Consider the following 26,454-nt stretch of genomic DNA (forward strand, 5'->3'; position numbering starts at 1 on the left):
AGAGAAAGAATGATCTAGGAAAGGGCTAGCCTGAAAAGTGGGGAGGGTTAGAACTGAAGGTTAATGGCAAGATTGGCCATTCCTCTTCCAATACCACAGGGGAAGACTTGGCAATGTGGGTTAGTTGTAGAGTAGACCCGTGGTGCCTGGGGTGGAAAGATGAGGGAACTCTCTGGATACTTCTGTTTTTTCAGTTAAGCATTACCTCCCTGTTATGGATGAGAAATGACTTGGAGGGATCAGCTATTTTGTCCAAGTGCAGATGTCTTAGGAAGTGGAGCTGGAGTTTCTGACTCGCAAGGCCTCTGAGTGCTTGAATAACCTTTTTGCTGTTCCTTCCCCTCTGATGCAAAGCCCAATGCCTTGAGCTTCCTGAGTGCCTAATTGCTGTTGAGTAAGTTTTCTTAAGTTACCAATCCTCAGCTAAACTTTCCGTTGTAATTATACCTGTTTATGGTTCCAGCTTAGTCATGCCATCAGGTAAAGAAAGATAAATGCCCGGGACTCTGGAATTTCCTTTTTATGTCTTCGTCGATATTTCTAGTTGCCATTTCCTTTCAAGCAGCCTAGGCAGAAGAGAAGCCTGGCACTCTGTCCCCCATTGGTACACAGCAGGTGGATGAAGAGCAGAAGGTCCCAGTAGCACCAGAACGGGCCAGGGCCATGGCTCAGTTAGACTGCTGGTCAGACCCACAGCATCCCTCCCCTTCCTCAGCCTCCAGCCCCCTCTTTTATTATGGAAAGTGATTGCAGCCCCGAGTCTGACTGGAGGGAACTCTCAGGACAGAGACAATACTTCCAACTCTTGTCAGCAGAGCAGTGCTGGTGCCCAGTGCTGAGAATCCTCCACTCCAGCTTATTCTGGAGCCTGCAGAAGGGACTCCCCAACCCAGTGCCCTACCCTGGCGGACTCTTCACCACTGCACCCTGCAGTGGACACCTCGGGATGTGCTGGTTCATATGAAATTCACTTCTTTACTCAGCAAGGGTAATTAGGGAAATTTTCCCATCTTATTTATTATTCAATGTTTGGCATAAACAGATCTAGAGTTTTCTTTTGGACTCAACTCCTTTGCATGGTTGACTTGCTCCAAAGGCGGAAGTCTTGCTGAAGGAACGTGTTTCCAAGCAGTGTTCTTCAGCTGCAGAGGGATTCTATTCTCGGCCTAAAACAGGACTTTTCATAAACATATTTTGCATGGAAGTTCTTAGTCACTCTTTTTTATTGAGACTTTTATCAGGTAAAGGAAGTGGTTTTGACTGTCAGATTTCTCTGACCAAAATTGTCCTTGCTGAATAATAAAGCTGCAGTATTTCCCAAGAACTCTGGGCAGCCTTCCTGCTTTGCATGGGGCCTGTTCACATTGGAGGGTGAGCAACAGAAGTACCGACTCGAGCCAAGCTGCAGGAACAGTGAAGCACCGTGCATTGAATGGGAGACACTGAGCGTATGTGAAAACCAGTTTGCTCACATTCTGCACCAGGAGACGTGTGCAGACACAGAGGGACTCTGGTTTTGGAGGCTCTTGGGTTCCCACACCCACTGATACTGCTTTCCCCACCCTGCTGTGCTGCCGCCAGCGCCTGGGCCCCACCCGGGCCCAGCTGTCAGTGGGCCACGCATTTGAGAGAAGCTCCAAGGCCACTCCAGGCAGCCTCAGCCACCGTTCCTGCCACTGCTGTCTCATATTGGCTACCAGATATGGCCCCCTCTCCCAATGTCCCACTCCCGCTCCTTAGGGCAGAGGCCCCGTCTCGCCAGGATCATTGCACCAGCCTCTTAGTTCGCCCACATTGCTGCCTAGATTGGTCCCGGCTACCTTACACATTCTGCAGCAAGAAAAGGTTTTTCTACATGACAACTCTTACCATGTGATTCTCCTGCTTCACTGTCCAGAGGCTTCCTATTGTTCTCTAGTCTGAACTGCTTAATGGAGCAAGGAGGGCTTCTTGAAATCCACTATGCATCCAATCACCTGAGGATTTTTTGAGACAGAGTCTTGCTCCGTTGCCCAGGCTGGAGTATGTGGTGTGATCACAGCTCACTGCAGCCTTGACACCCCAGGCTTAAGGATGCTCTTGCCTTAGCCTCCCAAGTAGCTGGGACCACACATCCCCAGCTAATTTGTTGATTTTTTGTAGAAACAGAGTCTCACCATATTGCCCAAGCTGATCTCAAACTCCTGAGCTCAAGTGATCCTCCTGCCTCAGCCTCCTAAAGTGCTGGGATTATAGGCACGAATCACCTTGTCCAGCCACCTGGGGATCTTAACATGGAAGATTTGGATTCAATAAATCTGCAATTCTGCATTTCTAACAAGCTTCCCTAACACCAGTGCTGCCAGTCTTTGTGCTGCACTCTGAGGAGTGAGGGACCAGAGGGCCCCTGCTTGCCTCCCTGGCCTCGCTTCGTGCCACTTCCCCAGCTCTGTTCCAAAGCACATCCTGCTTTTGCTCACTGCAAAGCCTTTGCACAGACTGGCCTCCCTCGCCAGAGCACAGTCTCACCCTGGCCGGCTGCTCCCACGGGATTGGAGATGGCACGTCCCTTAGAAGCCTTCTAAGGGATTCTCTAAGCCCAGGAAATAAAGAGCATGTTGTGGCCTGGGTGATAATGATCTTTATGCTCAACCACAAGGTCAAAGGGGTGAGAGCTGGTCTGTGAGGTGCGGGGCTGCAGCCAGAGGTTTTGCTCTAGAGCAGGTTCTAGAAGAACAATTCTGCGTCACCTGGGAAGCATGTCTGCCAGCTACCATCTGCTGACTCCATTCTTGCCTGAGCATAAGGGTTCCTGAGGTCAGGACACTGGCTGAGCAAGGTCAGCCTCCCAGCTGTGGGTATTTCCAGGGCAACTAAAGTGTGTCGGAGTGAGCAAGTTCATTCCAGAGATGAAAACTTGTTTCAGAAAATTCTTTTCCAACCACAGCTTGAGGGAGAGTTCTGAACACGAGACTCTACAGTAGACATTTTATTTCTTTTCTTATTTTTCTTTCCTATTTCCTTAAAACACTTTTTCTCAGGTTATATGCTCACTTGGTTTCTTTTACATCTGGTTCAGTTATTAAATTATTTCTTATGCAGGTTGGAAGTCTGCCACTCCTTGGCTAAAGAAATCCTGAATTTTGCTAGCATGCCCCTGCCAGGATCCCAGCACCAGCCTCTCCTGGCCCTTGGGGGAGCTGAGAATGGAATCTGAAGCATGTGACATGGCACGGTCACGATACACTGGCCAGACCTTTTTAGCCGTGTGATCGCAGCTTGGGTAGGAGCAGTGCCAGTTAGGTCTGGAAAAAGTGAAACAGCATTAGTTATGCAGCAAATAAGTTCAGCAGCGGATAACGCACCCAGGAAATGTTGAAAACCATGACATAGGAAGGGATCCAATGTCATTGTGGTTTGCTACAAAAAATCTTTTTGCCCTCTTACTGTAAAAGCCTAGGAGCACTTCCTTTCCGGATTTTATTTCCTCTTTCTTTTACTTTTTTTCTTTTCTTTTTTTTTTTTTTGCCATGGAACCACGTATAGTCAAAATACATATTCCCTCTTTTCTCAAAGGGAACATCCAAGAGAAAGTGTCCTCTTCTGCTGCCCAACCCCTGCCCTCCTGGGACGTGTTAAGACCGTTTTGCGGTGTCATAGTTACAGAGGTTGAGCGATGGGTCTGCTTAAAACAGATAACAGCTTCATTAAACTCAAGCTGCCTGAGATATTCCTGTGTACTCACTAATTAGAAAGTGCTCAAGGAGATTATCTAAGAAAGTGGGAAAGTTTGAGACATCAGTTCCTTTCCTCTCCAGCATAGAAAATCATGCTCTGCCTTAGGGGAAATTGACAGGAACGGATTGGATGAATTGTGGAAGAAAGGGGAGATGGGTTAAGCAAGGGCAGTTAAAATGTCTGTTCATCTTCGGCTGACTTTGAAGCAATATTTATGTCTGAAAGTGAGGAGCTCTGTGCTCCGACATCGCCAAGTCTCCAGGCCCTTCCTTCATCTGCCCCCTGGTGGACCCAGTGATGAACAGAAAACTCAGCAGAAAAGCTCCCTAGAGAAAAGCAGAGTCCAGTAAGAAATGGCACCGCCTCTGTGTATCAAGGGGCTTCTATATTCTTCTCTTCATAATAATCCTGTAAGATAGAAAATAATACTCTCACTTAAATAAAAATCAAACTAATGAGGCCGGGCGTGGTGGCCAACGCCTGTCATCCCAGCACTTTGGGAGGCAGAGGTGGGCAGATCTCTTGAGCTCAGGAGTTTGAGACCAGCCTGGGCAACATGGCAAAACCCTGTCTCTACGAAAAATAGAAAAATTAGGCTGGATGCAGTGGCTCACACCTGTAATCCCAGCACTTTGGGAGGCCGAGGCCGGTGGATCACCTGAGGTTGGGAGTTTGAGACCAGCCTGACCAACATGGAGAAACCTTGTCTCTACTAAAAATACAAAATTAGCGAAACATGGCAGCGCATATGCTTGTAACCCCAGCTACTTGGGAGGCTAAGGCAGGAGAATCACTTGAACCCAGGAGGCAGAGGTTGCGGTGAGCCGAGATTGTGACATTATACCCTAGTCTGGGCAACCAGTGAAACTTATCTCACACACAAAAAAAAAATTTAGCAAGGCCTGGTGGGTGTGCCTGTAGTCCCAGCTACTCGGGAGGCTGAGGCAGGAGGATTGCTTAAGCCCAGGAATGTGAGACTGTAGTGAGCTATGAGATCACCACAGCACTCCAGCCTGGACAACAAAGAGAGACCCTTGTCTCAACCAATCCAATCAATCAATCAAAATCAAACTAGCAATCCCAAAACGTGGAACTCATATGTATGTCAACCCCCACCACAGGGAAGACGTATTTCCACAAGGAAGTGTCCAGGCCCAAGCGCTCAGTATATCCCAAGCCTCCCAAATGTTTTGTGGTTCTTTATTTTCTGTAGTTTGCATAATAAAAGCAATAGTTTTTTTCCATCTCCTAAATATGAAAGCATATAATATAACTTAAGGACCCGCCGCCAAGGTGTCCTCCAGCATCCTGAGCCTCTGGTCCTCTGGTGTCTGTGAAGTTCCTTGCAGTTGCTCACATTGCTCCAGGTCACCTCTAGGACCCTGACCACCCTACCTCTACTCCTGTGTTTCTAGCCCGTCCCTCCCAACAAGCATGCTCCACCCCACCCTGACTGTCTTCTTAACAGCAGCGAATTCACACAGGTCTGCAGCAACCTCAGTTCTTGCTTCCTCAGAGGAATTTGACCAAGGAGCATAAGGCAGAGTGAGAGACAGAGCCAACTTTTAGAGCCCGAGTGAAAGTTTATTAAAAACTTTTAGAGCACAAACAAAAGGAAGAAAAGTACACTTGGAAGAGGGCCGAGTGGGGACATGAGAGATTCAAGTGTGCTGTGAGACCTTCGGCTCGGGGTCTCGTATGTTAGCATCCTTTGAGGGGGAGGGGGTGGTGTCACCTCTCCCGATTGTTCCCATGGGTGGGCTGTCCTGATGCGCTGTGGCCTGCCAGCACTTGGGAGGGGCCACAAACGCAGTGTGTTTACTGAAGTTGTGCATATGCTCACTTGAGGTGTTCTCCCATCTACTAATTAAACTCCATCATTTTGCCTCAGTGCGTATGCTTGAGCTCACTCACCCAGATCCTGAGATCTTATCAGGAAGCTGCTCATCACCAGCTTCAGATGTTTTCTATTGGGAAACTGAGTTTCCCTGGTACTGGCTGTGACCAATTACTATTTTAGAGAAACAGTTTAACAACTGCCTGAGCGTCATCTGCTGGCTGCCTGACATTCCTGGGTGGAGAGGCCCTCTCCTGCCCTCTGTAAGGATCCTTCCTTCCTCACTGCCCCTTAGAAGCACAAGGCTGTGGAGTTTAGCAAACTTTACTAACGGTTCACTGGTGGAAAGAGACCAGCACAACACGGGCACCATCTTATAATGAAAAATACGGGCCATGGCTTCCCTACAGTTACCCGCCATTCTCCTTGTGGGGAGTTTATTGATCGGCTCGAATCTGCTGGGCACCTCCTCTCCCCTCTACAGATCCTTCTCCCCTATGGCCAGCCTCTAGCCCCACATTTTTTATCGAGCCTTTTGATGAGCCTTTGTGTTCTCTTCCTGCCACCCCAAACCAGGCTCCCTACCTGGCTCTCCATATCTAGAAGCTCACAGAGATGCTGGGGCTTCCATCCTCAATGACACAAATCACGACAGAAACTCTGGGATGGCTATTCTGGGTCAGAATCGCAGGTAGGACTCTCACGCCACCTCTGCCCAGAGCACCCTGGGAGTCTCCTTCCTGTGATAGCATCCCCTGGCTTTATCAGGTTACCCTGCCCCAGGCGTCCTGGTCTCCCTCTTTCCCTCTGCCCTCCCCTCACCCAAGCAGACAGTCACTGCTCTAGGCTCAGTCTAACTGGAGAAGCAGCATGGAGCAAAGGCAGAAGTGCACTGTAATTCCAGCTCTAACACCCTGGGCAAGTTTCCGTCATGGATTTATCTGTCTTTGCGGCATCCATGTCCCCCCTTCCCAATTTATAGCCCCCTACCTGCCACTCCAGTTCCAGCGGGAATCCAGGTGGTCCCAGGAAGCTAATGAGTATATTCTGTTTCCCTGGCCACAGGGATTGGTTCAGGGGCAGTGTGATGCTTACTGTGAGGTATCAACTTGGCTATGCTATGGTGCCCAATTGTTTGCTTAAATGCCAGTCTAGGGATTGCCAGGAAGGCATTTTTTTTAGGCGTGATTACTGTTTAAATCAGTAGGCTTGCACTGAAGCACATTACCCTCCATAAAGTGGGTGGGACTCACACGATCTGTTGAAGGCCTTAAGACTGAGGTTTCCTGAAGAAGGAATTCTCCTCAATCGTGCAACACAGACACTGCCTGAGTTTCCAGGCTGCTTGGCCTGCTTTGTGGATTTTGGACACATGATGGCAACGTAACTTACCTGAATTTCCAGCCTATGGGCCTGTTCCTAGAGATTTCAGACTGGCCGGCCTCCACATTCACATGAACCAGTTCTTAAAATCTCTCCCCGCTGTCCCCATATGTACATTGGTTCTGCTTCTCTGGAGAACCCTAATGCAGGTAGGTGTGGCAGCCCTTTTTCTGGGAAGGCTGGGAGATAGGAAGTCTCTTTCTCTGAACGGTAGAATTCAGACAGACTTGGAAAGGCTGCCGGGTTTCAAGCTCTGGACCAGGCTCCCAGGAGCTCACACGGGCAGCACTGCTTCCTGTCAGTGGGACTGCTCCCTGGGATCCTCCGCGGAGACGCGGGGTTACAGTGCCCACTGCATAGGGTGATTGAGAGGATTACATGACCACTTAAGACAACGCCTGCATCAGAAGTGCTTGGTAAATCCGGAAGGAAGGGTGGGAAAAGAGAAGACCCAGCCGAGGAAAAGTCAATGTACGAGGTGGGCAAGCAAAAGGACACAGGGCCCTGCTGGCTCCTCAAACCTTTCCATCCGACTCAGCTGGACGCTCGTTCTGCCTCCGCACTTTTCAGTGGTGCATGCTCCTGACTTGCTTTCATGATTTAAAGGTATTTGGGTTGAGCTTTTGTTATTCCCACCCAGAGTGCTGAACCCCTTCAGGAAATGGAGCTTTTCACTCTCCTCAGGGCAGCTACGTTTAGTGGCTCCAGGAACCTATTTCTACCCACCCACAAGGAACTACCTTCAATACCTTACAGGTGATTCCCCTCTATGGCAGTTGCCCACATGATTTCCAGGTAAACAAGCATTTCACTGAGGAGGAAATAGGAATGACCTATAAACAATAAAAAGTTGATCAACTTATGAGAAATGCAAACCAAAACCCAACAGGATACCCATATGGAAACCCATTTTAAGTCACTGGATAGATAAATAATGTAAAAGTCTTTAAAATGTTGAGTATTGATAGTATGTGGAGCCAGTGGGGGTGGGGGGTGAAAACTGTATCATCTACAACGTGTAAACACTGCATTATCATGGAAAGCTGAAAACGTCTATATCCTATGTAGCAGGAATATCCCTACTGAATCTATCCCTAGAGAAACTCTTACGTCCTTTGCAAGCCTCCTGCAAGAATGTTCAGTGCTGCACTGTTGATAACAGCACAGTCCTACAAACAACTGATGTATCCACACACAAGATCACACACAAAATGAAATATGAGGGCCGGGCGCGGTGGCTCACGCCTGTAATCCCAGCACTTTGGGAGGCCGAGGTGGGTGGATCACGAGGTCAAGACATCGAGACCATCCTGGTCAACATGGTGAAACCCCGTCTCTACTAAAAATACAAAAAATTAGCTGGGCATGGTGGCGCGTGCCTGTAATCCCACCTACTCGGGAGGCTGAGGGAGGAGAATTGCCTGAACCCAGGAGGCGGAGGTTGCGGTGAGCCGAGATCGCGCCATTGCACTCCAGCCTGGGTAACAAGAGCGAAACTCTGTTTCAAAAAAAAAAAAAAAATATATGGCATATTTACTTATTCATTCCAAAGACTGAACATGAACTGCAGCTACATCGGATGTAGGTACAGTGTGGACACATCTAACAGTAATAGCTTTTATAAGGGCTCAAAGGCATAAAAATAATACAATGGACTTTGGGGACTCCGCGGAAAGAGTGGAAGAGGGGTGAGGGATGAAAGACAACATATATACTACTACAGTGTATTCTTTTCGGGTGATGGGTACACCAGGATCTCAAAAGTCACCACTAAAGAACTTACTCATGTAGGCCAGTCGCAGTGGCTCACGCCTGTAATCCCAGCACTTTGGGAGGCCAAGGTGGGTGGATCACAAGGTCAAGAGATCGAGACCATCCTGGCCAACGTAGTGAAACCCTGTTTCTACTAAAATACAAAAATTAGGTGGGCCTGATGACATGCACCTGTAGTCCCAGCTACGCAGGAGGCTGAAGCAGGAGAATTGCTTGAACTCGGGAGGCAGAGGTTGCAGTGAGCTGAGATTGCACCACTGCCCTCTAGGCTGGCGCCTGGCAACAGAGCAAGACTCTGTCTCAAAAAAAAAAAACTTATTCATGTAACCAAATGCCTCCTGCACCCCAATAACTTATGGAAAAATAAAAAATAAATTAATAGCTTTAGTAAGAAAAGGCACTTGAAGAATACCTACCAAATATAAAAAGTCTAGAAACATACAATAATCAATACATTATTTAGGGGATATATCAAAGTAGAAAAGCATAAGAATGATACACATAAAATCAGAAGAGTGGTTATTCTTTGGAGGAGGAAGGTGCCATTCAGAGGGGTACCGAAGAGTTATATATAATGATTCATAGCCCCAATGCAGTGCTGGTCACACGGATGTTTGTTTCTATCCTTACATTACACATCTTAGTCTTTCATACACATGAAAGGTAACATTTTTTCGTCGTAAAATATTCATAACTAAATTTGGCATTTTAACCGTTTTTGAATTTACAGTTCTGTGGCACCAAGTACCTTCACCTTGTGCGTCCACCCACCACCACTTCCAGAACGTTTTCATCATCCCAAACTGCTTTTGGTATCATATCCAAGAAATAATGCCAAGTGCAATGTCATGAAGCTTTTGCCCTGTTTTCTTCTAAGAGTTTTATAATTTTAGCCTTTATATTTAGGTTTTTGATCCATTTTGTGTTAATTTTTATATGCGGTGTAAGGATTCGATTTCATTCTTTTTCAGTAAACATTTTTTTTTTTTTTTTTTTTTTTGAGACGGAGTTTCGCTCTTGTTACCCAGGCTGGAGTGCAATGGCACGATCCCGGCTCACCGCAACCTCCGCCTCCTGGGTCCAGGCAATTCTCCTGCCTCAGCCTCCTGAGTAGCTGGGATTACGGGCATGCGCCACCACGCCCAGCTGATTTTTTGTATTTTTAGTAGAGACGGGGTTTCACCATGTTGACCAGGATGGTCTCGATCTCTTGACCTCGTGATCCACCCGCCTCGGCCTCCCAAAGGGCTGGGATTACAAAATTCTTTTTTTTTTTTTTTTTTAATAGAGACGGGGTTTCACCATGTTGGCCAGGCTGGTCTCGAACTCCTGATCTCAGGCAATCCACCCGCCTCGACCTCCCAAAATGCTGGGATTACAGGCTTGAGCCACCACGCCCGGCCTTCAGTATACATTTTAAACAGAAACAAAAGAAGGAGAGAATATTAGCTCCAAAAGGAACGGGGACCATTGACAAATGAAAGTACTGGCATAGAAGTAAAGTAACATAAGCTCAGACAGCTGATAAAAGCAGCAGGGCCTGGAAGCCAAATCCCGCCCGGCAGGACGACTGCGGCCTCAGCAGCAGCAACCCCTGCGACCACGACGCTAGCTCCTCCTCTTTCCCCGCCCCATAAGGGGCGGGCCCACGCGGCTCCGTGGCTTTCAGGCAGAAAAACTGGCGGTGCGGGTGGGAGGGAAACCCCGGAAAAACTTTTGTCACGGCGGACCTTAGGCAACTGATTCTGCGGCATGGACTCCAGCTCCGTTGCACTGTTATAACCAGGCCCGGTTTTCCCTCACGTTCCAGGCCGGGGTGGAGCCCGGGGCCCGCTCAGAAAGTCCGGCGCATGCGCACGTGCTCGGCTCGGATTGGCTGCTCGGAGCGTCGCGGGGCTTGGCGGGAGCTTTCAGTCTCGCGGGTGCCTCCATTCGAGGAGAGCGATTGCAGTCAGTGGCGAGGGCGTGGAGAGCGGCGCCATGGCTCCGCGGGGGCGGCGGCGGCGGCGGCGGTCGCGGCCTCCCAAGCCTGAGGGGTAAGTGTTGCCGACCTCCGCAGCGCGAGACGGGAGACCGGCTTGAACTGCTTCCTCGCCTGTCGCGGTTTAGGTCCCGGCGCTGTTCGGGCTCCGCACTGGAGCCCGCCGGAGTCAGCTGTCACCCGGGGCCCAGGCTTCCTCGTCAGTCTAGTGGGGATGACAGTGATCCCCCCCGCACGGGCGGGTCGGGGCTAGCACTGCCTGGCGGGGAGGGGAGCCGTTAGCCAGGGTCGGCTTTGCGGGGGACAGTGCCGTCCGAAGCAGTGAGCCTCTCGGTGCCGGCTCAGGACACAGCGCCTGCGTTTGCCGGACGTTGTTAGCGAAGTTTACTCTGACTGGGGTCGGCTTTCTTCTCTCGAAGACCCTGGTGTTTCCGTACTGCAGGCCTCAGGCCCGAGACCGGAGCACGCCCGCGGCGGGAGGACCGGGCTGCCGCTCGCCCTTCTCCGGGGTGGGCGGAGCACTGTGTGTTTACCAAAAACAGCGAGTGTTCGGTCGCTCGGCTGCGAACCCGCGCTCCAAAATGCCGCTCGCTGATTGGTTGGCGAATGGCCGTCCGCGCTTGCTGCGGACGGTGCACGGGACCGCACCCCGGGACGCTCTGAAGAGCACGGTTCCCGCTGGGCCTGGGGAGACTGCCTGGAGGAGGAGGCGCTGGTAGATGCGGGGTTAGGGTGCAGAGCTGGAGCAGGACACCGCAGGGAGGTGGGGAAACCGAGTCCGGACTCCTGTGGCCGGGGGAGAAGAACTGGAGACTCCGCCAGGGAGAAGAGGATTCGGAAAGAATGCCAGCTGAAAAGGGTTCAAGTTTATCTGAAAGGGTAGTGGGTTTTGTTGTCCTTTTTTTTTTTTTTTTTAACGTTTTTGGGTTTGAGACTCGTGGAATTTGTTCATGCCTCCTTCCAAAACACACTCATACACATGTAACAGACGGCTTTTTTTCTTTTTCATTTTTTTGAGATGGAGTCTTGCTCTGTCGCCAAGCTGGAGTGCAGTGACACGATCTTGACTCACCGCAACCTCCGACTCCCTGGTTCATGCGATTCTTCTGCCTCCGCCTCCCGAGTAGCTGGGATTACAGGCATGCGCACCACGTCCAGCTAATTTTTGTATTTTTAGTAGAGACGGGGCTTCACCACGTTGGCCAGGATGGTTTCGCTCTCCTGACCTAGTGATCCGCCCGCCTCGGCCTCCGGAAGTACTGGGATTACAGGCGTGAGCCACTGCTCCTGGCTCTTAAATTTTACCTATGGGTTGTCACAGAGGTTTCTGTCTCTCGGAAGCCCCACGTGGACTCCAGCCTAAAGCAAGGAGGAACCTTGAACCACCCCCCGCTCCCCTACCCCATCCCCAGAAAGGACAAGACAGCTCAAAGAGTTTACGTTAAGAAGTTTATGTGGTCTGGTGTGTAACTGTGTTTCTGTTACTCGGCTGTGTAACCCTTGATAAGTACTTTTCCGAACCCCAGAGTCATGTATAAAATTGCTATTCTTCCTTAGATTTCATGAATCAAATAAACAAATCATTAACTTGTTAGAAATGCAGAATCTCAGGCCACACCCCAGAGGTACTGAATCAGACACCCCGGGGGTGTGCCTAGCAACCTGTTTAACGAGCCCTTCTGAGGACTGCGATGCTACTCAAGTCAGGGAACCACCAGCTCTAAACACTTCTCCAACTATTTTTAAAAACTGATTCACAGTGATGTTCTTTTACATCACACTTAATACACGCGTGCACACATTGACACATAAGAGGCTTATGGACATAGTATATTCAGTGCAATGTTTCATTTTCTTCCCTTTCTTTTGGTTTTTTAAAAATGCTGGCCTGGCAGTCTTAAAGGACATTACAGGACAATTGATGTGATTTGAGTATGCACTAGATTAGATCATGGTGTCAGTGTTAAATTTCTTGATTTTAGAAATTCTACCATGAATATGTAGGATAATGCCTGCTTAGGAAAGACATAATTGTAGTACTTAGTGGGTGGAGGTGCACAGTGTCTCCAGTTACACACACAGCACAAAAGAGACGAAATGTAAGCAGTGAGTGAACCTGGATAGAGGACATGAAGAAGGTCCTTGTACTATGTTTACAACTTGTCTGCTTGTAATTCTATTAACAGGTTACTCAAACATTGGTTCAGGCTCAGTAAGCTGACTTTGCTATCTGCAAATGAGAAAAATACGGCTGCAATCAGCATGGCATATTTTAAAGTCGGGATTATTGTACTGTATTATCCCATAGTATCCCCGTACGCTTGCACAATGCCTGGTCCATGGAGGATGCTCTGTACATACTCACTCCTGGCAATATTGTTAGTAATAATATTATGTAATATATTGTTCCTGCCATGTTATTTCCCTTTTTAAATTCTAGTCACCATTGTTACATCTGTTTCCTTGAAGATTGGTGAAGATATATATATATACAACTCTATCATTTTAAGCTATGGCCCAACTAAGTGTGAAGGGATGTCGAGGGCAGGCCCTGGATTTGAACTAATGTAAATTTCAGTGTGGGCTTGTCTCCTTCCTTGCCTGGTGTTGCTGTGGGCAAGCATACATCTGTAACGGGATTGATTCACTTCTGCCTTATAGGACTCTTAGAATTAAATGAGAAAAGAATGTGCAAGAGCCAGGCACAAGATGGAGCAGGTGTCGGAGTTTAGTGTTAGCCTACCACCCCTTTGTTCAGCTCTGCAGAGAAAGTCAATCATTGCTGATTGATTAAGGCCTCAGGGAAAAAGGTAACTGCAGAATTCCAACTTTCCATGTCCCTGAGGGGGGAAGTATGTTATTTTATAAATTGGTGATATGATTTGACCTATAAAAATGATGGAATATGGGTTCTGGTTTTTTGTTTTTGTTCTTTTTTCTTTTGGTAAAAATGCATGGAAAGGGTTATAACTATGCTGTTTCCTTGGTTATTTTAACTGTTTTCTAACTCTTGTGTTTTTTTGCTCTTTAATAGTGCAAGACAGTCGAACATCTTAGAAAGAACACATTCCATGAAAGATGTGAGTTATCGTTTTGTGTTGTGATTTCCTTAAAATTGACAGTACAAATTAACATTTTGTGGGTACCTCAGAGTTTTGTAGACCTCATTTGGCAAGTTCAATGTTTATTGTAGTGAAAAGTGTTCATTTTCCTCAAACTTTTTCCAGTATAGCAAAGAAAATGACTTTTGTTAATGTTTTAGAATTTCCTTTTTTTCTAAGCCTAGGTTGGTTTTATTTTCGTTTAGGTAATTGACTTCATATAAAAATTGTACAGTGCTCTATATCTTGCTTTTTTCACCTAAAGTCATTTCTCATTGTGGTTTTAAAAGACTTATTTATGATTTTGTGGTACTTAGTTCACATTACAGGTTTAGTTTTCTTTCTAATAGAGTCTTAGAATGTATGTTAAAGGTGTGTACATTTCTGTAATGCTCGTTATAGCTCATTCCAAATTCTTTTCCAGTGGCTTGCGTGGTTGGCATTGTAATCTCACATTAACAGTGTGTGACAGTGCCAGGCACCCTGGAAGGAGTTCCTTCTGCTCATTCTGTCCTGGACTTTCTCTGTCCTCCATGGTGCTTAAGCCCTTCCTGCAGAGGATAGCTCTTTTCCCCTCTGGGAAACCTTGGGATTCCCCTGCAGGATTTTGCTCAGCCCTCTGCTCCCACCCCAGCATTACTTCATTGGTCCTTTGGGTAGATTTCTCTCAGCTGTCCTGCCTGCCCTTGCCATTGGTAGCCAAAGTCCAGGGTGCCTTGCAGGGGTTTCTCTAAGCTCCAGACTTAGCTGAAAGCCCAAAGTATCTGGAATGGATTCAGCTTACCTGTCCTTCCCTCTGCAAGGCAGTGCTTTACATGTGGTGGAGCCCTATTCCTTGGGAGAGGCTGGAAGACCTGCCAGCTCTCTCAGCATTTCACCCCCAAGAATAAGCCTTTCACTTGCGGGGGCATCTGAATGGTCAAATTTTTGTTTTGTTTGCCAATTTTATTTGACCTCCTTTATATCTTCCAGAATTTTCTTATTTTCGTATCTGCTAATAGTACCCTTCCACGTTTTCCAGAACGTTTTTATTCCGGAAAGTTTTTTTCATTCTATGTTTTCATACCTCATTAGATTTGAGGTAGCAGACTTCATGGGCTTGTCACTATATTAAACTGTAAACCCTGGTGTCTCTCCTTTAGTCAGGAGTTTTTACCCATGTGTACCCTTAAAACTGTTTATGGACTTTTGGGTATATGGGCGGATTTCTGGAGGCAGGACCCATCACTTTCCCTAGGTCAGAGGTTTAGGCAAACTAGCCTATAGGCTAAATCTAGCCTGCCAACTGTTTTTATATATCCCTGCAAGCTGAGAATGGTTTTTACATTTTTTAATGGTTGAAATAAAATGAAAAGACTATCTGATAACCCATCAACGTGATATGAAATTCAAATTGAAGCGTTCAGAAGTCAAATTTTATTGGAACACAGCCATGCTCGTTCTTTTCTGTGTTGTTGCCGTCTGCATTCATGCGGCAGTGGCTGAGTTAGTACTCAAAACAGAAACCTTATGGCCAGCAAAGCCTGAAATATTTACTTTCTGGTCCTTTATAGAAAAAGTTTGTCTATCCATGCCTTAGGTTATCAATAGAGTCTATGTCCCCAAAAAGTGTTATGTTTGGTTGCTTCTTTATTTTAACTGAAACATAGTAATTGTACACATTTGTGGGGTACAGTTTGATCTTGCCATACATAACTATGTTGTCTATGACCCAATCAGGGTAGGTAGTCTGTCCATCACCCCATGCATAAGGATTGCTTCCTTAGGCAGCAGTGATTACAAAAATATCCTTGCTGCGTAATTCAGCCTTGTGATGTTCTTTGTGAGAGCCATCTCAATGACTTCGACTTTATTCACTTTTAGAAAGCTGGTCAAAAGTACAAGCCTGTTGATGTGTTTGATTTTCCTGCTAATTCTGATGTTTCAAGCGTTGGCAGGCCAGGTGAAAATGAGAAAGATGAAGAACCTAATGAGACCTTTGGTTAGTATTTTAAATCTTTATCCTAACGTAACTCTAAACAATGTTTAGGCCAGACATAATAAAAAATAGAAGTATATTCAAATATAAAAATCAGTTGTCTGCATGAAATATGTTCTTTGGGGAGTACTTGATAATTTGAATTAATTTTTCTCACTTCTAAATAGATTGAAACTAAGAACATTATCAAAGAGGCACTCTTCTAGTAGCATTCCTTAACAATCCAGTCACATTAGGACACCTACTATAGTGCTCTGTAACAAGAGGAACATAGAATACATTTCTTGCTTCACTCTACCATATGATAGAGCCACTGATTTAGAGAGAAGAGTATGGGTAATTTTCCCTTGTCCTAATTTCATGGGGGCATGGGATGATTCAGGAGAACCAGTGGGAGAGCTTCACTTGTGTTCCTGGGAGTGCAGGGTAAAAGGTCGGTACCTGGCTGGCCAGGAGTGTATGAGTTGTCAGGATGGGCTGCTTCTGTCACTGTGTGTCAGTGGACACTCCAGAGGACAGAAATGACAGAGAAATTGCCACGTGCACCCACATGCAGAACTGCAGTGGCCAAGCATTTTTGCTGGAATAAGTTTTAAGAGAATTTTGAAGACTTTGGTTTAATTTTTTGTTAAAAGAAAATATACATTTTATAAGGTGAAATACATTTGCCAGAATATGTCTTTTATTATGACTTGATAAAAATGTTCTGTTTATCTAAAATCTAAATCTAAAAGATCTTAACCTAAAGTCCCTAATTTAAAAAATGGAAATGAATTCACATACCATAAAATTCACCCATTTAATTAAAGTGAACATGTCACTGGGTTTTAGTTTATTCACAAGGTTCTACAACCGTCAGCATTATCTAATTCCAGAAAATTACTGTCACCCTGCAGAGAACCCTGTACCCCTGAGCAGTCACTCCCTATTATTCCCCCTTCCTTGAAGCCTCTGGAGCCATGAATCTCCTTCTTGTCTCTACGGATTTGCTATTTCTGGACATATCAGTGGAATCCTAGACTCTTGGTCCTTTGTGACTTGTGTTTTCAGGGTTTGTCCATGTTGTAGTGTGTATCTATTTTGTTCTACAAGTTTTCATAGCTCGGTGATACTCCATTGTTTGGATATGCAACAGCTTGTTATCTACTTATCAGTTACATTTTGGTGATTTCTATTTTTTGGCCTCTATGAATACTGCTGTGAACATATATGTATGAGTTTTTGTGTGGACTTTTTTCACTTCTCTTGGGCTCATGGTGGGAGTGGAGTTGTGAGATCAAAAACATTTGGGAAGTGGCCTGTGTAATTGATTTTGATTTTGTAAGTCAGTTAAACAAAGATTGTTTTGTATTCCATTGTAAGGGAATAAACTTCAATACCACCCAAATAGCCAGAGTTTTAAAGTTGTGCTTCTTTTTTGCCTTTTGGAAGATCCTCCTTTACACAGTACAGCTATATATGCTGATGAGGAAGAATTCTCCAAACATTGTGGCCTACATATTCCTTCAACTTCTCCAGGAAAAGAAGCAAAAAGAAGGTACTGGTGTATTTCAAGCAATTGTTTATTCATGTTTAATAGGATTTCTGAGAAACTCTTTAAGATAGAAGCTAATAAGATCCTTTGAGCCAACTTGTTACACTTTTTCTCAAGAGAACTGGGAAATAAAAACTTTATTAATAATTGACATTACTTATAATAATTATAATAGCTGTGATAACTGACATAATTCATACCTTATCCTAGAAATCATGCCTGTGAAGAAAGTTTAGCTTTGAGTCAAGAAAGTAGGGAAAGATTTTATGAGCATCGAATTTTAAGTGCTTTTGAGAGGTCCCTTTCATTTACAGATTCTGTAATTATCACAAATGAGATGTTTCCTTGTATATGGTGGATGATAATTGCAAAGCAATACAAAGTTTGTTTCGGATGCATTGTCCCAGAGGCGCATTGGTTTGAGTCTTTCAGATTTATGTGAAGGTATAGGTCAGGAAACTCTCTATAAAAATGATTTGATAGAGACAACTTGAGAGCAAATTATATAATTTGAGTTCTACAGAACTCTTCAGTTACTGTAGTACTAATTATAAATTAGTAGAGTAGCTCTTTGACTTAGGGACCTCTGTTGGGTAGGTAAGTTCCAGTTACTAAATGTATCTAGCAAGCATCAAAACTGCAGTTATTAAACAGCCCAGTTGGGCAGAAATCTTAGGAAGTCATTTTGAGGTTGTCTGCAGTAGGGAAGTTTTATAGCACTTAGTTATTTTGAAGACTCCAGTTTTTTTACATGTTGTTGAAAATCAGTAAAAGTCATATATTTGGAAAACGTGCACTCCACTTTAAACAGTGGTGAATGTAATTTTTAGGAATATTTCGAATAGGGAACACATTCACATGGTTTAAAAAATATGAAAAGGTTTATAATAAGTCTTCATATCACGTCTGTTATCCACCTAACTCCTAGAACCCACTTCTTCCCTCTCCCTTATTAATTTCACATATGTCCTTCCAGAAATTCTTGGTGCATATAAAAGTAAATGTGAATACAGATTTTAATCCTTTTTTGTGTGCAAAAGGCAGCATAGCTTGCAACCTTTTCACTTAATAGATCTTCAATACACATGCACGGAGCTTTCTCATTCTTCTACCCTTTCGACAACATAGGTGTTCCTTGGTGTGATTACCCAGTCCTGTATGGATGGGCAGTGGGACTGTTTTCAGTCTGCTCTCACTCCCAGTACCACTGGGAGTGCTGTTTCACACTCGTGCCTGTGTATCTATAGGATATAGTCATAAAAGTGAAATTCTGGGTCAAATGAAATATGTTTGTCATTTTTATAGTTATTGCCACCAAAGTGAGATGAAACTTGGATTTTTGCCAATGTGATAGGTCAAAAATGCTATCCCAGCCTAGTTCTAATTTGTATTCTTAGGAGTAATTGAGCAGCAATGACTCGAAAGCTCTTGAATTTCTTTCTGCAAAACTGTTTGTATCATTTTTTCTTATTTTCTAATTGATGTTGGTCATTTTCTTCATGACTTCATTTAAACATTAGTGAGATTAGCCCTATGTTATAGATTTTTTTTACTAGTTTGTTCATCTGTCTTGACAAAACACCTAATGGTTTTTTGTTGTTGTTACTATTGTTGTTTTAACCACATAGAAAATGTTTAGTTTTATGTAGATGCAATGATATATTTATTAACTCTTTTCTTTTAGGGTTCAGGGATTTTGAGTCATAGTTAGGCATCTCCTTTTGTGTTTTTTCTAGAACTTGTATGATTTATTTTTATATTAAAATCCTTGATGTTTTTTATTCTTGTGAGGTATAAATACACCTTTTCTCCTTTTTTCCACATGACTACTCAGTTCTCTCAGTCAGAGTTATCAAACAAAAAGATGACCCTTTGTTCGTGTACATCACTTGTTGAGACATCTCTCATGTTATATATTACATTCTGTCTGTATAGGGGTCCATTTTAGCCTCTGTCTTTAATGTCAGTGGTTTTTTTGTCTCCTCATGCACCATTGTTACTCTTCATTATTGCTGAGGCTTTGTAATAATAACAAAGTATTTGGTAGTGCTGGTTGCTTCCTGATTGTTTTTTACAGGTTTATTGGCTATTGTTTGTTTTTGTAATAATGACTTTTGAAGAGCTGCTTGTTAAGTTAGAAGCAAAGTTGCTATCTTCATTGGTTGAGTTAAATTTATAAAATCTGATCTTCTATTTCAGTTTGGTTTTCTCTTGCTTTTCTAGTTCTTTAAGATGCATCTTTAGGTTATAAAAGTTTTTCTTTTTTGATGTAGGTGCTTATAGCTATAAAATTTCCTCTCAATATTACTTTTGTGATATCCCACAGGTTTTGGTATGTTGTGTTTACATTACCATTTGTCTGAAGAAATTTTTCAGCTTCTTAATCTCTTCATTGACCCACTGGTCCTTAAGGAATGTATTGTTTAATTTCTGTGTGTTTGTATAACTTCCAAAATTCCTCTTGGTATTGATTTCTGGTTTTATTCTGCAGAGAAGATATTTCGGTTTTCAAAAAATGTTTTAAGACTTGTTTTGTGACTTACCATATGGTCTGTACTTGAGAATGATCCATGTGCTCAGGAAAATAATGTGTATTCTGCAGCTGTTGGATGAAATGTTCTGTAAATATTTATTAAGTCCACTTGGTCTACAGTGCAGATTAAGTCTGATGTTTCTTTATTGATCTTCTGTCTGGAAGATCTCTCTGGTACTAAAGGTGGGGTGTTGAAGTCTCCAGCTGTTGTACTGGAGTCTCTTTTTAGCTCTAATACTATTAGCTTCATCTATCTGGGTGTTCCAGTGTTCGGTGCATGTATATTTAAAATTTTATATTCTCTTGCTGAATTGAACCATTCATCATTATATGTTGACCTTTTTTGTGTCTTCTTAAAGAAAAGTTTTTGTCTTAAAATCTAATTTGTCTGAAATAAGTATAGGTACTCCTGTTCTTTTTTTTTTGGTTTCCATTGGCATGGAATATCTTTTTCCATACTTTTATTTTCAGTCTGTATCTTTATAGATGAAATGTGTTTTTTGTAGGCAACAAATCATTGGGTCTTGTGTTTTGTTTTGTTTTTAATTCACTCAGCCACTGTATGCCTTTTGATTGGATAGTTTTGTCCATTTACATTCAATGTTACTGTTGTTGTTTTTTTTTTTGTTTGAGAGAGAGAGTTTTGCTCTTGTTACCTAGGCTGGAGTGCAAATGGCGCGATCTCCGCTCACCGCAACCTCCGTCTCCTGGGTTCAGGCAATTCTCCTGCCTCAGCCTCCCAAGTAGCTGGGATTACAGGCACGCACCACTATGCCCAGCTAATTTCTTTGTATTTTTAGTAGAGATGGGGTTTCACCATGTTGACCAGGATGGTCTCGATCTCGTGATCCACCTGCCTCGGCCTCCCAAAGTGCTGGGATTATAGGCGTGAGCCACCGCGCCCAGCCAATGTTATTGTTAATTAGGGACTTCTGGGCCGGGCGCGGTGGCTCAAGCCTGTAATCCCAGCACTTTGGGAGGCCGAGGTGGGTGGATCACGAGGTCAAGAGATCGAGACCATCCTGGTCAACATGGTGAAACCCCGTCTCTATTAAAAATACAAAAAATTAGCTGGGCATGGTGGCGTGTGCCTGTAATCTTAGCTACCCGGGAGGCTGAGGCAGGAGAATTGCCTGAACCCAGGAGGCGGAGGTTGCGGTGAGCCGAGATCGCGCCATTGCACTCCAGCCTGGGTAACAAGAGAGAAACTCCGTCTCAAAAAAAAAAAAAAAAAAAAATTAGGGACTTCTGCCGTTTTGTTGTTTGTTTTCTGATTGTTTTGTGGTCCTCTTTCTTTTCTTTGTTCCTGTGTTCCTTTTAGTAAACGTGATTTTCTCTGGGAGTATTTCTTGCTCTTTTTGTGTATTTGTTGTATTTTTTTTTGAGGTTACCATGAAGCTACCAAGTACTGTTTTATAACCCATTATTATGCCTATATCTTATTATACTGTTTATGTTTTGAAAAGTTACTATTTTTGAGTGTTTCATCTTTTAGTCTTCCTACTTAAAGTAAGTGTAGTTTATACACATCAGTTAACAGTGTTATTATCTTTTTTCTGTGTACTTATATTACCAGTGAGTTTTATGCCTTCAGATGATTTCATACTGCTCATTAATGTCCTTTTCTTTCTGCTTGAAGTACTCCCTTTAGCATTTCTTTTGGGACAGGTCTGGAGTTGATAAAATTTCTCAGCTTTTGTTTCTTCTTCATGTTTGAAGGATATTTCACGAGATACACTTTTCTAGGGTAAAAGTTTTTTTCCTTCAGCACTTTAAATATGTCATGCCACTTTCTCCTGGCCTGTAAGGTTTCTACTGCCAGATGTACTGGAACTTTATTTTAGGTTATTTCTTTGTACTTGCTGCTTTTTGATTCTTTTTGTTTTTTTAAGCCAGTCAATTTCAGCAGTGGGGGGTTGTATACCAACTTCAGTGACACTAATGTTAATAAGTTCTGATAACCTACTACCATGGGACCAGCCTGCTTTTAGAGTCTTTATTTTTGACCTCTGGGTATTTAATTATCACATGCCTTGAGGTAGTCGTCTTTGGGTTGAAGCTGCTTGATGCTGGTTCTGTAACCTTCTTGTACCTGGATATTGATACCATTCTCTTGATTTAGGGAGTTCTCTGTTACCTTTTTGAACAAATTTTCTACCCCATTTCTCTACCTTTCCTTTCAGGCCAATAACTCTTTGATTTGCTCTTTTGAAGCTATTTTCTAGACCTTGTAGGCATGCTTCATGACTGTTTTTTTCTTTTTTCTTTTGTTTCCTCTGACCGTATTTTCAAATAACTTGTCTTCAAGGTCACCAATTCATTCCTTTGCTTGATAGAGTCTGCTGTTAAAAGACTTTGATGCATTGTTTAGTATGTCAGTTACATTTTTTCAACTCCTGAATTTCTGCTTGATTTTTAAAAATTATTTCAATTCCTTTAAGGTATCTGATAGAATTCTGAATTCCTTCTCTGTGTTATCTTGAATTTCTTTGAGTTTCCTCAAAACAGCTATTTTGACTTCTGTCTCTGAAAGGTCGCATATGTCCTGTTTCTCCAGGATTGGTCCCTGGTGCCTTATTTAGTTTGTTTGATGAGGTCATGTTCTGTTGGATGGTCTTGATGCTTATGGATGTTCATCAGTGTCTGGGCATTGAAGACTCAGGTATTTATGGTAGTCATTGGAGTCTGGGCTTGTTTGGATCCATCCTTTTTGGGAAGGTTTTCCAGATAATTGAAAGGACTTAGGTGTTGTGATCTGCATTGGGGGCCTCATGACCCTGACTGGTGCCTGTGCTACTGTGGCCGAGCTGACATCCAACATGCAAAACAAAGTCTTCTCCACTCTTCCCTCTCCTCTCCTCAAGTAGAAGAAAGGGGTCTCTTTTGGAGCCATGGTCTGTGCTGCCTGAGCCTGGGGCAGGGGTGATGCCAGCACATCCTTAGCCACACTGGTTGGTGTCTCAGAAGGTCGCATGCCCACATAGTCCACTGGCTCCAAGCCCAGCTGAGTACTGGAAGTTGCCATCAAGCTCACCTAGGGCTCCAGAGAGCCTCAGCCTACAGTAACAAGGCTTGTCAGAGCTCAAGCTCTCACTGCTAAGATGGGTGATTCCCCTCACACCAGGACCAATCCAAATGCTCTCTCCATGGTTGGGCATCACTTTAGTTCAGCCTCTTTCTGCTTTCCACTGTTACAGGACAACACAAAATTCAAAGCAAAGCTTCACAATCACTACACTCTCCTCCCAAGAGCACAGATTCTCTGTGCCACCCAGCCACTGTTGGGAGATGGGGAAGGGGTGGTAACAGCGGCTAAAGACTCTGTCCTATCCTCTTCAGGGCCTCTTTCAGCGATAGGAGGTCAAAACCAGGCACCGTGAGTGCTCAGCTGACTTTTGTTTCCTGTGAAGGTGCTCCCTTTGTGTAGATAGTTGTTAAACTTGGTGTTCCTGCAGGGAACAATTGGAACCCTCTGTTCAGCCATCTTGCTCCTGGTTGTTTCATCTCCTGGTTTTTTCTTTATGTGTAGGTTATTCTGCTCTCAGCCCTCTCTTCCCCATTAACCCCACTTCATGCTCATAGTTCTAACTGTCTGTATGCCACTGTTTCTCAAGTTTGTCTCTTGTCTAGCCCCTCTCCTGAGTTCCAAGATGTCTTGCACATTGGCCATATTGCTTTAGATGCCCATAGGCACCTCACACTCAACAAAGTTCAAACGGAGTTTCATCCTTTTCCTTCTCATCTAGTGTCAGTGAACTCTTGGTATTATCTAGGTCTTGCCATTCACCCAGTCCCCTCCAATCCAGCAATCTGGGAATCAATCCCTGTATGTTCTGTCTTCTCAGTCCTATTTTTCTGGCCTGTGACTGCCTTGAGAATCTATTTTTCCTCTCCACACCCCTGCCACCTCCCTGTGGCTGCCGTGGTATAGGAGCTTCACTCTTACCAGCACTCCTGTGGTAGTTTCCTGTCTGGTCTCCTTGTTTCTTGTGCCGTTTCCCTCTGGCCTACCCTCCCATACACCTTTCAGAGGGATCTTTTAAAAACACCAGTCTTGTCTTACTCCTATGCCCCCCTCCTGTTAGGGCTCCCCTTTGCCTGTATGCATGGCAGAGAGGGCCCGTGTGCCAGTTTGGATCTTTGGGTGAGTAGACACTGAGGCAGTTAGGAATGGAAGGGGTTTATTAGTGGTACCTGTGAAGGGTGAATAAAGTTGGAAGAAGCAGGATTGGGCAGCGATGGCCTCAAGCTGCATGCAGTGCCTGTGGTTCTGCCCACCCACTGCAGAGCTCTGGAGGAGCCATGTCTGCTAAAGGAGGCCTGGCCTGTATTGGGCAGAAACAGCCAGGCCCCAGACCCTTGCTGTGCTTGCTTGTTGGCTGGAGATTGCCCACAGCTGTAGCCCTGCCCAAATGCTGCAGTGGATCCAGAAGGCACTGCAGCTGGAGGCTGCTGTGAACATAGGAAACCCATGCAGCATGCCTCTGTGGGTGCCCTGCAGCCTGTCAGTCATAGCCTTTGACGCCTTCTCTAGCATTCGTTATCTTCTCTTAGAAAATACATTCTATCTGTGCTCAGTTGCACGTTTCTTGAACATGCCAGGCTGTTTTACACCACTATGCTTTTACATTAGCGGTTCCATCTGCTTTAAATGCTCTTCTCCATACTTGTTTTTCTGAAAAAGTTTTTTTTTTACCAGTCAGCGCAAGTGTTGTAACCATGATGCCTTTCCTAATACCTCAGTTGTATCTCCAGGTCATCTTCTCTGTCAGATGCTTGCCAGAACATCACTCTTCACTATCTTTGGCCTTCCTACTAGACAGTGAACCCTTCAAAGGAAAGCCTCTCAATGTTAAAGTAATTTTATTCACTGCCCTTTGCATTTTGAGGTTGGTGTTAAATAAATGTGTTGTATTAAACAGAATAAAAAGATGAATTTTCGTCTCCCATCAGGAGTTAGGGCTGTTTTTCCTTTTCATACTTGTAATCCCAGCACTTTGGGAGGCCAAGGCAGGTGGATCACGAGGTCAGGAGTTTGAGACCAACATGGTGAAACCCTGATTCTACTACAAATACAAAAATTAGCTGGGCATGGTGGCATGCATCTGTAATCCCAGATACTTGGGAGGCTGAGGCAGGAGAATTGCTTAAACCCAGTATGCGAAGGTTGCAGTGAGCCAAGATTGTACCATTGTACTCCAGCCTGGGTGACAAAGCACGACTTCGTCTCAGTAGCAGGGTGTGGGGGGGTGTGAGAAAAAGGATAAAAGAAGGTGTTCCCTTTACTATCACCTAAGGATGGGCCTAGTGGATTAGCTTTTAGTACAAATGATGGACCATATGCGTGGGACTAGTAACTTGGAGAAAAGTGCAGTTCTCAGATGTGACCACAAGCTGCTGCAGTGATGGAACAGGTTACTTGCTTGCCTGGGAGAAATTCACGTGGCCTGGGTGTGGGAAGATGTGGGAGACAGCCACTAAATCTGGGAAGGTGGCAGGCTTGTATGTGACGTGTAGGATATCGCCTTATTAAGTCTGTTTTCATGTTGGATGAGCAAATTTAAAGAAGACGTGAATATAAATGGAATGTGTGCAAGATATTGATGGCTTGTACTTTTTACAGTTCAGACACTTCTGGAAATGAAACAAGTGAAAATGAATCTGTGAAAATTAGTGCAAAAAAGGTATGTAGGAGTATTCTCTCTTCTACCTTAATTTGTAATATGTTATAGTTTGATTGGATGCAAATAGAGCAACTGTTCTGTAAAATATTTCATTTCCTGTTTAGATTGGATGCAAATAGAGAAAATATTCCAAAGCAACATTTTTTATGAAGTACTATTTTTAGAAGATACTTTTATAGTAAAAAGCAAAATATGTTTGTATCCGAAGTGTTTTTCATTAAAGAGGTCTCACATCTTTATGTACCTTGTCAATTTTCATAGCATTTTTGTACCGGGTTTAGGTTGTGATTTAAAAAGGCAAAGTAAATTGTTGGGAGTGTTTATTGTAACCTTTCATTTTGGTTTCCTGTTCTATCCACTAGTTATGTTACCATCTTCCTATTATGTTCAGTTTTGAAGTTTAGAAGTGAGAAACGTGGGCTAGTTTTCTATTATTACAGTAAGAATTATAAGCATTTATATTTTCTGTGTAAGTTCTGCTGCTTTTTTCTTTCACACAGTCAGGAAGAAAGCTCAAGCCTATTAGTGATGACTCTGAAAGCACTGAAGGAATTGTTGTAAGAAGAAAAGTTAAATCAGCAGAGAAAATAAGTACACAGCGACATGAGGCTGTTCCAACTACAGCATCTTCAGATCTTTTAGAGAAGCCAATGGAGTCGGTCACTTCTAGAAAGATAGGACCCCTTAGTGCCCAGCCTTCTGTTGAAAAAGAGAACTTGGCAATGGAAAGTCAGTCGGTAAGAGTGTCTAAGAGTGTCTGCCATCCCCTTGGAGAGCAAAAAAAGTTTATTGAAAAATTTTAGGGAAGAAATGAAACATTTTCTCTTTCCTTCAGATCTTTTCAAAGATAAATTTTGTATTTAATGTAATAAAAATGTTTTGGAAAATCAAAAAGGTATGGCTGGTTATGGTGGCTCATGCCTGTAATCCCAG

The 26,454-nt window shown here is 44.1% G+C and overlaps 1 protein-coding gene across 2 annotated transcripts in view; it reads left to right on the forward strand.

Annotated features, from left to right (window-relative positions):
* The first annotated feature begins 10,622 nt into the window (after window positions 1-10,622).
* CENPU (centromere protein U) overlaps window positions 10,623-26,454 on the forward strand; it is a 39,806-nt gene continuing 23,974 nt past the window's right edge. For both annotated transcript variants that reach the window (XR_013532765.1, XM_035292544.3), the window contains exons 1-6: window positions 10,623-10,746; window positions 13,726-13,771; window positions 15,656-15,773; window positions 17,202-17,307; window positions 25,461-25,521; window positions 26,022-26,258. Coding sequence is in view for 1 of the 2 variants with exons in the window: in XM_035292544.3 (XP_035148435.1) it covers window positions 10,691-10,746; window positions 13,726-13,771; window positions 15,656-15,773; window positions 17,202-17,307; window positions 25,461-25,521; window positions 26,022-26,258 (624 nt within the window). In the remaining variant the exon portion in view is untranslated. The remainder of the gene's footprint in view (window positions 10,747-13,725; window positions 13,772-15,655; window positions 15,774-17,201; window positions 17,308-25,460; window positions 25,522-26,021; window positions 26,259-26,454) is intronic.

This window comes from Callithrix jacchus, chromosome 3 (assembly GCF_049354715.1).
Source record: "Callithrix jacchus isolate 240 chromosome 3, calJac240_pri, whole genome shotgun sequence".
NCBI lineage: Eukaryota > Metazoa > Chordata > Mammalia > Primates > Cebidae > Callithrix > Callithrix jacchus.